A 14,812-nucleotide genomic window follows, 5' to 3' on the forward strand; every position below is an offset into this window, starting at 1 on the left:
TTGTTCTGTGGTGTGCACTTAATGTGTAAGTTATAATTGGTCATAAAATTTCTACTGGAAGGGAAAATGTGCAACAGCATTGATGAAAAATTCCATTTTTCCTCTAAAATGATAGTTTTATAGTGGAAAACTTAATGGCTAAAAGGGGAAATATTTTTTGTTCAGGATGATACGTTACTGTGGTGTGGGTGCATTGATTTTGCAGTACCTATCTACATTATTCATATCAACATGTTCTCCTTGTTTTCCTGGCCAAGAGCTCTCATCATTCGTTGTTTCTCTGTGATACCTGTTAATTGACTTCTATGAACTGTGTCCTCTTTCTTTGTTTTTCTATGTTTGCCTAGTTTTCCTGGCTGTCTGACAGCTCTGTCAAGAGTTTCTGTGCAGGTCTGATTTTGAGGCCTGTAAGTGGCAGATGCTATAACACCATATGCGCCAGTGTTGCTCACAGTGTTGTCTGTAGTGGCACAGGTGAGTCTGGTGCATCTGAGGTAGCTCAGTTTGTCAGATGTGTGCAGTATGGCCCATGTGTATTGATTTCTGCCAGGCAGAGAATAGCTATGGTACAGGGGGGACACATTTTGGTTGCATAGGAGTACACACCAATTTAGATGTTGGAATGAAAGTTCATGGTGTCTCACACATCACTGGGCATTATTTCCCATCTAAACAACTTCTAGTATGTGCCTGAAATATCTAATTGAATTACTTCTGGACAGAAGTTTTCAAAGGGAAGTGTGGACAAAAAAAACTGGTTTTGAGTTACACTAGTGCAAAGCTGCTGAAATATGTGCTGTGGTCTTCAAAGCAGATGTAAAATTCTTTATGCATGTTCTCTGCTAATGTGTATCTCATTCAAGAGGAATTCTGGTTTTTCTAAATATTTCAGACTAGCCTTCAAACATATTTCCTGTTGTGCTTTCAAGCAAGCTGAACATGGAAAAAATGTTCAAAAGTGCACCCTTTATTAATAATTACAAGTGTGTGCTATGCACTGAATGTGTATTGTTTTTTGTCAAGGAAACTTGTGAAACATAAGGAGGAAGGCAGCTGTCAATAGGAGATGTATCTCAGGAACAAACAACCTTGTGAGCTTGTCAACTCAAGGTCAAGATTTACAAAACCAGCACAGTAATAGCTGACCGGTCAGTCGGAATGTCTTCAGCTGTTCCCAACTCGTCACCAGCTGGTCAAGGGAGGTGAGGGAAGACCTCATTGCAGTCTGCAACTTCCTTGGGAGGGGAAGAGGAGAGGCAGACACTGATCTCTTCAATGTGGTGCCCAGTGACAGGACCTGAGGGAATGGCCTAAGGATGTGTCAGGGGAGGTTTAGGTTGGATGTTATGAAAAGGTTCTTCACCCAGAGGGTGGTAGGGCACTGGAACAGGCTCCCCAGGGCAGTGGTCAGAGCACCAAACCTATCTGAGTTCAAGAAGCATTTAGGTAATGCTCTCAGGCATATGGAGTGACTGGGAATGATGCTGTGCAGAGCCAGGAGCTGGACTTGGTGATCCTTGTGGGTCCCTTCCAACTCAGCTTACTCTCTGATTCTCTAACTGGTTTTGCATATACAGTCTGAATTAAGTCACAAAGCCACTCGGTAAGTAGTCATCTAGTGGTACTTTAATCACTATGAGTATGTTGTGTAGGGGTTTTTCCATTAATACATCCACATCTACTAAATTGCTGATGGATTCTTATGTGGTCAGTAACAACCTTCTGAAAACAGGTTTGGCTTTACCAATGTCAGGTAGCTGGAGTTTCCCTCTGCACCCAAGGGCCACAGCCCCAAAACCCAGTGTGTGTTGCTGTAAGGTGAAAGGAAATGAAATTATTTACCAGCCACCAGCTTTCTTCACTCAAAAATTCTTGGAGCCCAGGTACTAATACATTCTCCTAATCTGACTTCTGGTGTCATTGCTCTCTGGCAGGTAACAGTGGAAGAATTGCACAGGATTTTGCAAACTATGTTATAATTCAAAATCCAGTAATAAACAGTTATTCAGGTTAAGAAATAGCCCCAGCACCTAGGTTGACCAAGTACTAGCAATTTTATCATGTAACAGACTAATTACATGAAGCCATTTTGAAGGGAAGTAACACTATTTAAGGTGAAGTACTTGTGCTCAGACACTGCCCATAGTACCAGCATTTCCCCTGAGACTCTGAGCTCAGCACCTCTGAGAGTGAGTCCTGGCAGTTCAGTTATTCACTACAACAGAGCCATTAGAGAAGGTGACAGCTCTCATGTCACTAAAGCAGCTTTCCAACTTGTGTCCATCCCCAGGAAGCCAACAGCCCCTGCCCCAGCCCTTCCCCAGACCAGTGTACTGCTATTGACGATCCCCCAAGAGAGTTCTGTGAATCAACGAGTTTCCTCTTGGAGTAGAATCATTGTCAAGAATGTGAGATTTATGGGGCCAGAAAAAGCAGCTACAGCATAGGAATTATGATGCTGTTTTCCTGTTATCTGTTTTTAGCCATGCGTCGTGTAAGCTAAAATCCACAAACAGGCTGGAGCCAGCTTCCCCCAGGAAACACAAATAAGCATTCCTCACGAGAGCACCATTCTGGGAGCTCACAGGCTCACTCTAGCTGAGCTGAGCCTCAGCAGGTTTCCCTAGTCCACACAGAGAACCTTGCAAGAGCTGGGCACCCAGTTCTCCAGAACAGGGTGCATCTGCAGATTAAGTTTATGTGTCACAGCAACCCAGTAATCAGAAAGGGGTCTAGAAAGGAGAAATCCAAAAGTACATCCTTTCTGGATCCTGCCAGGCATTCTAATTCACAACCTAAAGTAGGTGCTTTGGAGGCATCCCAGCACATGACAGTATTACACAAAGACACCTTGAGTTTCAGAAAAAATGATACATGCATATATACATATGTACACAGCCATGATTTAATTGCAGCCAGAACTAAGCCCCACTCAGACATTCACCCACTCCCACTGGAATGGGATGGGGAAGAGAATCAGAAGAGCAAAAGTAAGAAAACCTGTGGGTTAAGATAAAGGCAGTTTAATAGGTAAAGCAAAATCCACACATGAGCAAAGCAAAATGAGGAATTCATTCACCAGTTCCCATGGGCAGGCAGGTGTCCAGCCCAGGAAAGCAGGGCTCCATCATGCATAATGGTTACTTGAGAAGAAAAACACCATCACTCAGGTTGTCTCCCCACTTCCTTCCTCTTCCCCAGCTTCATATGCTGAGCGTGACACCACATGGTGTGGGATATTGGTCAGTTGGTGTCAGCTGTCCTGGCTGTGTCCCCTCGCAACCTCTTGTGCACCCCCAGCTTACCTGTTAATGGAGAAGGGTGAAGAGCAGAAAAGATCTTGATCCCGTGCCCAGCAATAAAGAAAACACCTCTGTATTATCACCATTATCTTCAGCACAATTTCAAAACAGATCCCCATACTAGCTACTATGGAAAAAAATTACTGTTCCAGCACACACACATATGTATACCTACACAGAGAGTATATGTGTATATCAGATTTAAACACAGATAAAAGGAAAAACTCTGAGGTCCACTTGAAACCTTCACAGTTTTGCCTTAGTTACCTTACCATAAGGTTACCTGGCATAAATATAATGTCGGGCACATTTACAAAGCTGACATGCTTTGCTAGACAACATCATCATGGCCTCTGAAGAAAGTGAGGAGTAAGAAGCTTGAGTTGTTCTTTGCGCCCTCCGCTGAAGAACCATCAACACTAAGCAGGATCTGCTGCTCTGGCTGTACCACCCAGCTCTCATTGCAAAGAGCAAGCTCTTGGCAAATGAGTGCTCTTGTTCTTACACTTTTAACAGAGCCCCGAGTGCAACGAGCAATCCAACAGAAGCTGTGAAATCTGTACCTAAATCAGGCCTTGCTTTCCCAAAGGACAGTCTTCAAAATGGCTTCATATAATTAATCTGTTACATGATAAAACTGCTAGTACTTGTTCAACCAAGGTGCTGGGGCTATTTCTTAACCTGAGTAACTGTTTCTTACTGGATTTTGAATTATAAGCCAGTTTGCAAAATTCTGTTCCCATTTAGAGTGGTTTTCTTTCAGCTACAGTATGTCATTAATTCCACTTCATCATGTTACTGAGTCATGGCTGTGCAACCACACCACACATTAACAGGAAGCTCTAAAGTTTCAGTTCACCTGATCTGACTGTTCACAAGACCTAGATGGACACATGTAGGTCACTATATAAGGTGATAGTCTTATAATATGTATGTGACTTTACACTCTGAATTAAGAATTGCCATCTGGTGGAAGGGGTTAATAGTGCTGCCTTTGGTCCTGTGTGCACTGACATGTTCTCAATTCTCTTTTGTTTCCTCTGTGTGAACTGAGTGTTGACTGTGTGTTGATAAGCCTTATTAAAACTTCTTTATGTTTTACTGATGTTGGCAGGAGTTTTCTGAAGAAGCAAGACCACTGGACTAGGATCTATTGCAGTTACACTGACACAGGGTTTTTTTGTTGCTGTTTTTGTATTAATTAGTTAATCATTTAGGGACTGCTGTAGAAGTTACTACCTCAATGGTCCTGGTAATTACATGGTATTAACACATTAAGAACACTGGTAGCAGCAATATAGTGTTGTCTCAATGTATCTCTAGGTTGCTTTCTCTTGTATCTCCACTATATGAATGTTTTTGAGAATAAAGTTATTTAAAACAGAAGGGGGGTTTTGTGTGTTTGTTTATTTTGGTTGGGTGTTTTTTTTTTGTTTGTTTTGTTTTGTGTGTATATGGCTGTGGTTTTTATTTTGTTGGTGTTCCCCCCCCCGCCCCCAATATAATTTAAAATTGAGGTAATGACTTCCCTTCCTTTTGGATGTTTTATTATATGAAATACCAACTTTATGATATAGCATCTTATGCTTAGGAGACCCAAAAATTATGTAACAAAACCAAGTGAGGGTCAGAGACAAAGATCTTTGATGAAAGATCAGATATAAAAGCCAAAGTGTTACTGGTAGAGGAAATGTGTTACTCTGTGTTACAAAAATGTTACAGCCAGGGAAGGTAGGAAATCGCACAGCCTCAGCAAAAGCCCTGACTCAGCAGTGTCTGTGCTGAGAACTGTCTCCAGTCTTTTTCAATCACCTGATATTCCCAGGCTAAGCAATTTTATTGATGCTATTCATTCTTCTTCCAAAGGACTCACAATTTCTTACATAACATTAAACCTATTTTAAAAAAAAGAAAAAAAACAAGTCAAGCAAAAGTATAACGGTTCAATGCTACATGTCCTCTCCCAGTCTCTGTATTGGTACCATTTCCTCTGTAGAAATTGAATCCCTGCTGCCATTCCTAATGATTGTGCCCAGAAGGCACTTGCCTGTGTACTAGGTTTCCATAAGGAATGGTTGGATTACAGGAAAGCTTATTTTCAAGTTTTGTAGGGAAGAATTTATTTCCATGACTGAGGTTTTCATTGCTGGGCAGAGAGCTGTCTAAAATAAGTTTACTGGATCTTGAGCTGAAACAATTTTATAGTCTACTTTGATCTTTGGAAGTTTGAAAGTCTGGACAAAAGCAGAGAAGAATTGAGATAAAATGAATGTGACAGCTGAGTGCTTCACAAATGAGCTGGAGCAAAATGAGGGGATGAGTGTGACCTGAAACCTGAGATTGAGTGCTCAGTTTTAGGTGTTACATGATGTATGGCCCATTCATACAAGGGTTTAAGGGGAGAGAATCTCATTGCCAAATAAAAGATCCAAGAGTGTAGCCATGATATTTTCTGAAAAATCCTTTCTTTAGGATTTTTCCTCCTGAGAAGCCTCAGAAACGAAATGTAAACATTGATTATCTGCTGCTGTGGAATGCAACAGGTGGATCTGTGATTGGTCTCATGCAGTTGTTTCTAATTAATGGCCAATCACAGTCAGCTGGCTCGGACTCTCTGTCCAAGACACAAGCTTTTGTTATCATTCTTTCTTTTTTCTGTTTTTAGCTAACCTTCTGATGAAATCCTTTCTTCTATTCTTTTAGTATAGTTTTAATATAATATAGGTAATAAAATAATAAATCAAGTCTTCTGAAACATGGAGTCAGATCCTCATCTCTTCCCTCATCCTAAGACCCCTGTGAACACCATCACCCAAGAGCACAGTACACAGGCTCACTTTTTCACATGTCCACTCTTGACAGTATTTCCAGCCCCGTGGCCAGTCCTGACTTTTCCAATAGTGCAGTATAATCCTGGCTGGTTGAAAATGTCCTAAAGCCCAAGAGAATTCCTGCATGCTGGTACATTGTTGCTGATACACAACAGCTGAACATCAAAGTACAGTGTTGGTTGCTCACCTGTGACCTCATTCAAAGTCAGAAGGAAGTGTCTGTGGCTTTAGAAGCAGATGTGATGCAGAGTTCCAGTCCTCCCCAAAAAATCTTCTCTCTTCAAAATGGGTCAACATGTCATTGTCGAGAATATTTACCACTATGGTTTCTTAATGAATTAGGGAAGTTCCCTGTAATTAGACTTCAAAAGTTTATAGGTGAGTTACATGATAGGATAGACACTTAACTCTTGGGGTGGTACCAGGGAGAAAAAGTGACCTATGAACAATTTCAAAATAATTTCCTTAATTAATTATACTTGAAAAAAATAGAAGATTATAGAAGATTAAAGGTCTTTGGTAAGTTTTAATTAAAATGAAAGCAGAGGACATATTTTCTTGTGAGAGTTTCATATTTTAAACAGTGCTACTAGCCTTAAATATGAAAAATATCATTAAACCTATTAAAAATCATGAAATAAGAAAGGGAAATTACTTCCCTCTCATTTTTCAGATGCATTTTTTCAGTTTACTCTTTCTCCACAAAGCAAGACTCTCCAGTGATGGTTTCATCCAGAGTACCACATTTTAAATGAAAGGCAGCTTTCCTTCCTCTGATCTCTCCTGCTGTGCAGGTCAGGGTAGCCCATTTGAGAAGGGGAATCTAACCAAGCAATTTTCCTGAGGCTCACCCTAAGTGATGCTTCAAGACCTTGTTTTTGAAAAGTCTATTGTATTTCCTCCTCAAACAAGAATAAAAATAAACTCTTCCTCAAATGTAGCAGAAAACACAGAGCTGAAGTCTCTTCTGGACTTCAGCTGGAGACTGAAGTAAGATCCTGGAGCACTAGCCCAGGTTTTCAGCCCCATCTTTCCATGGGATATATGGCTGGGTGTGCATCTCCCATCCAGGGTGTGGTGAGCCAGGGAAAAGACGTGGTAACTGTGACTAGTCTTTGTTCAATGCAATCTCATGACAGAAACACAAGACCCTAGGAATGGGAGGCATTTTCCACTTCCAAAGAAATCCTATTGATGTGTTACAAGGAACTACTGAAGCCATGACTGGGGCTACACCATAGCTCTGTGGCACCAATAGACCTGGGAAGAGGCCAGGAATGATCTGATGAACTTGGGAAATGTAAAGTCTGCTGTGCTAGTGTCCAGAAACATCTTGGCTGTTTGCTTTTGGGCTGGACCATACTCAGAGTAAGCTAGAGGGATGAAAGATAGTTGTAACTCACAGCTGCTAACAAAAGGGTAAATAATGCAAAAGCTTTAGGAATGTCATAAAACCAGAATTTGCAAAACATGGTTTTTGTGAAACTTAATGAACTTGAAATATGCATTTCAGCATCTCAGTGTCTGAAAAATAGCAAGGTAAACTGAACAACTGAAACAGCCTCAAAAGGAGGACATGATGGCAAAACCAAAGAGTAGCATGGCTGAGATGACTAACAATACAGATGGGAGGCTAGCTTAAGGTTTTCTATGAAAATAGGTATGTCCCACTGTATGGTTTGAAATAAAAGAGCAGGAAGACAGAAGAGACGCTGTAATCACTGCATAGGAAGGGGTAGAAGAAAGATTCAGCATCTAATTCCTCATTAATCTGCCTGATTTTGTTTAAATATCCATCAGGACAAGGGCTGAGGTGTGCTCCTCATGGTGGTTTGAACTGATGGGCGTGGCACAGCACGGGCTTAGGTCATGCACCCTTTGCATGGGGCTGGAGCCACAAAAAGAGGTCATACAAGCTGGATCTGTGTCTGATGAGTGAGTGACCAAAGGGATGGAGAGGTAACCCCTGCCAGAAGGACAAGAGGACAGGGGACCTGAATGCCTGTCCACAGCTCCTGTTGTGGGTATGGGACTTCAGTTCTGATGGATGAGCTGGTGGAGAAACCTCAGTTAGAAGCAGACTTTGGTTATCAGACTGTGTTTAACACCTGGGGAGCAGTTAATGGAAATGCATTTCAGGGAGACTCAATACTTCAAATCAGCCTATCCATCAGGATTCTCCCAGTTTGGTCTTTAACATCTGTCCTTTGGTTTTGTAAAACTCAGCCTTTCATCTTCTCATTAACCTGTAGCCCCACTGGAACTATTAGCTTGAAATGTAAGTGGAAAAGAGTTTAGAAATATATTCTTGAGTAGCCTTGTGGTACATTTGGGTGTGAACGAGACTGTTGACATCCTGGGTCCAGACTCAGTTTCTGCTCCTGCTGCAGTCAAGATGCTGGAGGCTGGTCATGGGAATGGGTGCCTGAGAGGGGCATGGAAAAGGAGGTGGTGATGATGGCTCCAGGGCTCAGCTTCGAGGGCACAGATCTGTGCAGTGCTGATGTAGCAGGTGTCTAAAGGCAACTGAGGCAGGACTGAGACATGGAGGGATAAATTCATGCTGCAGAGGCATCAGAGGAGGATAAGGAATAAACCTTGTTCCGCTCAGCTTTTAACTGCTTCCTTTCAGATGTAAGAAAAAGATCTGGGCATTTCAGACCATGAGGCACAAAGAATAGAGCCCAGCCAGATGGATGCCCACCCTCAGAGCTCTCAGATATCCACTCTCAGAGGCAGAGCTGAAGCCTTGGTTTTCTGGTCTCTATTCTCCTGTTTGTCAGCTGTGTACTTTTTGGGTATTAGAAAACCAAGAGTTTACATTTGTACCAGTTCTGTGTTCTCATGCATTACTGTCTACAGATGGGTTGCAAGTTACTGTCTAAAGAGTGCAATGTCCTGTTTGGAGCACTGCCTGGCATTTCAGACTGAAGGTGCAGCACTGCCTGCATGTTAGCAGAAGAGCCTTAGGAACATGGAAATCACCTGGATGGATACATGACCACAGCTCTGGTCATTTTACCAGATTACAACCTTAAATACAGATGATATTTTTGAAAAACAGAATTTGGAAATCAGGCATGTGATAAATGCTGTGTTGGTCCTATACAGTTTCTCATCTCTCAGGGAGGATTGCACAGTGATGTGCAGATGGCCAGTGACTCCAGTGGGCCACTATGTGGGGAAAGGTATTTTCAGGGTAGGAGCCACAGGTGGTCAGTGTTTTGGTTCTCATACAATCTCTGATCACTTGTGTGCACCAGTCAGCAGCAGTGAAACCAGTCTTGTACCACAGAAGATTTGATGGTTCTCTGCCATCAAATTGTCAATCAATGAGTGCGTAATAATTAGGACAGGAGGCACAAACTCCTACAATTCTCAAATATTTTTATGCAAAAAGAAGTCAGGACTCCTACCCTGGTAAAAGCCCCTGCTTTGCCCCACATGAATATTTGGTTTTTTTTATAGGAAACTAAAGATTATGATGGCCTTGAAGTTGTATTTGTGGGCTTTGAAGTGGTTAGGTAGTTCTCAGAAGAGGATACTGGAAAGTAAGAGACTTGCTGATGTCATTTTTATTTCACCACCAGTACCCCAAAAAAAAAGCTGAGAGAGATGTTGGTGGCCCTATATAAGGTGCAGCTCACCTCCTGCAGAGCACACCAAGAATCACAGCGAAGGTAAGGCTTGCAGCCCTTGTGCTGCTCTCACTTTGATGCGCTCTCCCCGGTGCTAACGCTGCCTTGTCTCCCCTGCAGTGCTGAGCCCGCTCTGCAGCCGCTGGGACGGACGCTGCCGCACCCCGAGCCATGGCCTCCCTGCACACCTCGGCCAGCAGCTTCCCAGGATGGCTTCTCTTCTGCTGCTGTTGCTGCCTCCCTCTTCTCACCAGCTCTCTGCCTCTGAAAGGGGCTCCCGGTGCCCATCATGCCTGCAGGCTCAGGAAGATCCACTTCCAGCAGCCCTACATCAGGAATCGCACCTACACCTTGGCCAAAACGGTACAGTCATTGTGTGCTCTTCATGGTGGGGTCTGGGGACCTACTCCTCTCTTGGTGCTGTGACTTCTAGCCTTTGGCATTCCTCCCTCTCTCCCCTGATAAAAAGAAGTGGATTTGCAGTTAAGGCAGAGGTTGGGTGTCTGGAGCAGGTCTATTGCCTGCTGGCTGTGCAGCCAGGGGAAGCTGCTGCCTCTCCTCCTGCTGCTCCCCAAGGGAAAGGCAGCCCCTGGAACAGCACAGCTGCTTCTTGTCAAGCAGCTGCTGCCAAAGTGAGTAAATTCTGAAATATGACATTAAATTTCTGAGTGTGCTCAGGCCATTTGGAGCTGGGCCTGTCCATGACTCCAGTCACAGCCAAGCAGATGCTCTGGTGTCCCTCAGTGCTCTGCTGGGCAGGTTTCCTGGCTGCTTTTGCCGTGGGTGGGTGTCCCTGGGTGCACACCACCGAGCACCTCCCTGCAGCACTGTGGGCCACTGTGAGGTCGGCCACCTGCAGTATCTGGTTTAGTCACCATAACCACGATGACTTCTGACTTTCAACAGGGGGATACGAGTTCAGACCTCAGCTTATTTATTTTCCTCTGATACTGACCTTGAATCTCACCCAGCTGAGAGGAGAAACAGACATGATGTCCAAGCTTATCTACCTGTAACAGACTGTGGGGTCCATTCCCTCATTTCACCTGCACTTTCATTGCTGATGAAAACTTCTGGGTTTATTATTAATTTTTAAGTAAGGTTCCCAACACCACCTGACTCTTCCTTTTTCCGGTCAGGCCAGTGCCTCAGACAAGGACACGGACAACAGATTGATTGGACAGCAGCTCTTTGCTAACATCAGGGTAAGCCTTACATGAGGAGTCTGCTCTTTGCATCCCTCTGCAGCACTTACGATCTCTTGCCTTGATTTAACATTGCTTTACTTTCATACATAGGAAAGCAACCGCTGCTACATGATGAAGAGGGTTGTGGAGCTCGTAGTAAAAGATGTTCTCCTCACTGAAGTCAAGAGCCAGTACCCTTATGTTGAGGAGGTGACACAGTTCTTGGCATCCCTGACCTCAGAGCTCAGCAGCTGTGTGAGTAACATTGCGTTTCTCTCCCTCTCATTGCTGCTCCTAAATCTCAGAATGCTACAAGCACTGGCAAAAGGCAGTGATATGAAAGGAAACCTCAGATCAAAGATATGAAAGTCAGAGTTAATAGAAAGGTGTGAAAAAAAAAATAGTACCTCACTGCATATATCTGTCCATCTTATGTCTGATGTTTCCTTTCTTTTAGCAATTCTCAGGAAAGAGAGACCACATTGAAAAGAACCTGGAACAAATGAAGAACAAAATGGAACAGGTACATTTTCCCCAGACATTTAGAAAAAGCTGTTTCAAACCCCAGTCCTTTAGCTGGATTAAGGCTGACCTAATTATGAAACAAACTCGAGATTATTTAGGACGTGAAGCCTACAAGGGCATGAAATAGGAGATTAATGGTATTTCCCCTTCTAGCCCTCCCTCACTTGTCCTGTTAGCTCTCTGCACATGTTATGGGAATTTAAACCTTAAAAAATTAGGTTTCAGGAAACTTATATGCTAGTCTGGATTTGAACAAACGAATTTATATTTTATGATAAAATGACACTAGCAGAACTGTGTAAGAAAATTAGGAAAGTAAATTATTGATTCAGTTTCTGTGACAATCCTAATTTCAATTTTCAAAAAAACCCCAAACCTATTTGTTAAGATTTGCATTCTGCTCTTTTCTAGTTGGGAGATAATGGAAAGACTAAAGCCATTGGAGAGCTGGATTTACTGTTTGACTACATGGAAAATGCCTGTACTGATGCCCCAAAGAAGGGAGGGAACAAGAAGAAAAATTGAAAAAATTCTGGACCAGGCTTGAAGAGACGTCTCTGCAGATCTCTTGCAATAACTCAAATTGATTAGCTGCAACTATGTCCATTCCCCCCAGATGCAGTATATGTTTCACTTGTGTCAAAACTAGAAAACTAAGTGGGCAGAGACAGGATGGATATTGCTGCCTTCTTTGGAAATGAGAACTCCAGGACATTGCCTCTTGATTGCAACGCAGGGCATTAGTTATTCACAAAAGCACCCTCCTCATCCCCACAGGAACGAGGCAACCATTTCTGTCTTTTACACACTGAAATTTGACACCTATGAATCAGCTTTGTTTAAGGCCGTGATGTTTTGATGTGATGTTTTAGCCAGGATATTTTGAGCCTCCTAGCTGGAAATCTCTTTTGCATATGTTGCCCCCTTCTGACCTTTGCCTGAAAAGCTGGTATTTCAGAAGTAATTTTTGTCTTTTGTATTTAACAGTAACTTATTTTAAGGTAATAATTATAAAATACTTTTATTTATATAGATTAATTGAAAAATATTCAATGTATTTATGAAGCTTTACCAGAAATTAACACTCCTGTGTGATATTTATATGCAGATGGAACGTTTTATAAATGCTTTAATTTATTATAATAAATATTTTGGTCCCCAAATATTGCCATTTGCAGAGCTTTTCGTCTTTTCTTCAAACACAAGGGAGATGACACACATTGCACCTGTGGAGCTGCTGGACTAGTGGCTGTGCTCTTGTGCCCAGGAAGGATGCAAGCGCTGCCTGGGGCTGTGCTTCTTCACCATAAGCCTGAAATTCTGGCTTCTCACAGGCCAGGGCTCAGTGGGCAGCATGTCAGTCAGCCTTTCTTGTAGGGGGTGGTGGGAGAAACAGCATCACTCCTGAAAGCCATTGGTTTGGTTCACTGGTTCTGCCTCGGTACACGCAGAGACAAGATCCCCCCTTGAATTGCTGCTGCTGAAAAGTCCCAAACTGTCCCCATGGGCCAGATGACACAAACAGGCAGCAGCTGCTAATGAAAACTCAGAGCTCTGCATTCCCACTGCCCATCCACAGCAGACTGAGCCCAAATGGTGCTCTGCAGCATCAGGGATCTGAGAGTCCTTCAGAAGAGAATGCTTGGTGCCTATTCTCAACACAAACTCCAAGGCAGAAACCCCCCCAAGTCCCTGAGTCACTGTTCAGTCTGTGTTTATCTTGTCATGTCCTTGAGCAGTGTCTCCTGGAAAGACAAAAGAGGTGCTCTGGTGTAGCCAGGGAAACTGGTGATTGGACCAAGGCTAAAGGGGTGAAAAACATCCAAATAATCAGAAATATGTAACAGCAGATTCCAGCAACTGCTGAAGTCTTCTTGAGTGAGGCCTTACCATTTATTCATCAGGGCAACAAGTATCATGCCCACATTTAAAAAGTGTTGCTCCTGAGCCAGAGCAAATTAAAGATGGATTTAAAAGCATCCATCCTTACCCGTTTTGAACATAGTTTATGTGAACTGAAATCACAGCACTTTCTTGTGGGAAATCACATATTAGACCAGCATATTGATCCATTTGAGTGATGGATGCCTGTTATCTGTCAAACTAGATTCATTCAACATGATTTACTTTTCCCCAAACTTTCATTTGCATATCACAAGGCATGATTTACATGCCTAGTGACAGTCAAGGCAGAAGTGGCCCATAAATGACAGGCAGCCAGGATCTGGTACTGCATGACAGTTTCAGGGATTTAACCTTTATTACATATTCAGTTTGGTATATATTTCCTCTCTTCTGGGATATGGAATGGTGTTGTCAAGAGCTATTGGCCAGCATCCTTTCTCTTATCATTCAAACTTGTGATAACTGACAGCAAAGGAAGGGAGGTTAACACCAAATGAATAGTTCACTCCACTGACCTTTGACATGCACACTATCTTCTTGAACTACATCTATCTCCCTTTACAGCCAGTGGAGGAGAAGAGGAATTATACAGGTGTCATTTCCCTGGTCTGCATTAGAAGTTTATAAAGGTTGTGGCTTTGGGCAGGATAACACAATTTACGCTAAAAGTACCTGTTTTCTTCCTTAATGATAAAGACCAGACCACGAGCCACATACATGCTGTTCCTTGTTGATAAAATCGCTTCACAAATGGATGAATAACTTATTTCCTTCTTCTGATTCCTTTAGGTCTCTCTTGCACTGTCCTTACCAAGTTACCCTACCCAGAAATGTCAAATCAGTCTCAAGTTTTCCACACTGGGCAGATTAAAATCCGTTTGTCCACAAAAGCATAAAAATGAAGTTGACTAATTATTAACTTCTCCAAACCTAAAAGCCACCAGTTGGAAGACTGTACCACAGAAACCTCATGAGCTGGAGCCCTGGAAATGCCACACAGCAAAATTTGTAGAATTTCCTTCTCAGATTTTCTTTCAGGGTATGTGTGACTTGAGGATGTGTGAAGGGTGGTGGTGATGGTCAGTTTTGAACAAAGGAAGTAGAAGTTCGAATAGGTTTCCCTTAAATGGAGGAAATGTCTGGGACAAACAATTATTGATCAAAAGAAAATAAAAATGTAGTTTCAGTCAGGCAAACTGGGTTTTAATCCAGGTAATAGTTCCAGCTCAAAAGGGAAAATCTTGCTGAAATGTTTTGTTCTGACATTTTCTAAATAGTTAGTGTTTTGGTTTTAGGTGCATTTCTTTCAAAGGTTGAAAAGAGATTTGTAAGCAAAATGAGCTGTTTCATTTTGAGTTGGACAAGTGCTTTGAGCCTACACAAAATGAATTATTTTGGCCTAATTTTCTGGTTGGGCCACTAAA

The 14,812-nt window shown here is 42.5% G+C and overlaps 1 protein-coding gene across 1 annotated transcript; it reads left to right on the forward strand.

Annotated features, from left to right (window-relative positions):
- Positions 1 to 9,942: 9,942 nt before the first annotated feature.
- On the forward strand, positions 9,943 to 12,008 carry IL22 (interleukin 22). The gene is made up of 5 exons (XM_063155922.1): positions 9,943 to 10,134; positions 10,911 to 10,976; positions 11,070 to 11,213; positions 11,416 to 11,481; positions 11,895 to 12,008. The coding sequence occupies exons 1-5, from the start codon at positions 9,943 to 9,945 to the stop codon at positions 12,006 to 12,008; spliced, it is 582 nt and encodes a 193-aa protein (XP_063011992.1).
- Positions 12,009 to 14,812: the final 2,804 nt, after the last annotated feature.

Source organism: Melospiza melodia, chromosome 4, assembly GCF_035770615.1.
Source record: "Melospiza melodia melodia isolate bMelMel2 chromosome 4, bMelMel2.pri, whole genome shotgun sequence".
Taxonomy (NCBI): Eukaryota; Metazoa; Chordata; class Aves; order Passeriformes; family Passerellidae; genus Melospiza; species Melospiza melodia.

Excerpts from the sequence above, each read along its gene's own strand:
- IL22 (XM_063155922.1), top strand. The coding sequence starts at position 9,943 with ATGGCCTCCCTGCACACCTCGGCCAGCAGCTTCCCAGGATGGCTTCTC. Across the intron at positions 10,977-11,069 it reads AGCTCTTTGCTAACATCAGG|GAAAGCAACCGCTGCTACAT; the intron begins GTAAGCCTTACA and ends TTTCATACATAG. Across the intron at positions 11,482-11,894 it reads TGAAGAACAAAATGGAACAG|TTGGGAGATAATGGAAAGAC; the intron begins GTACATTTTCCC and ends GCTCTTTTCTAG.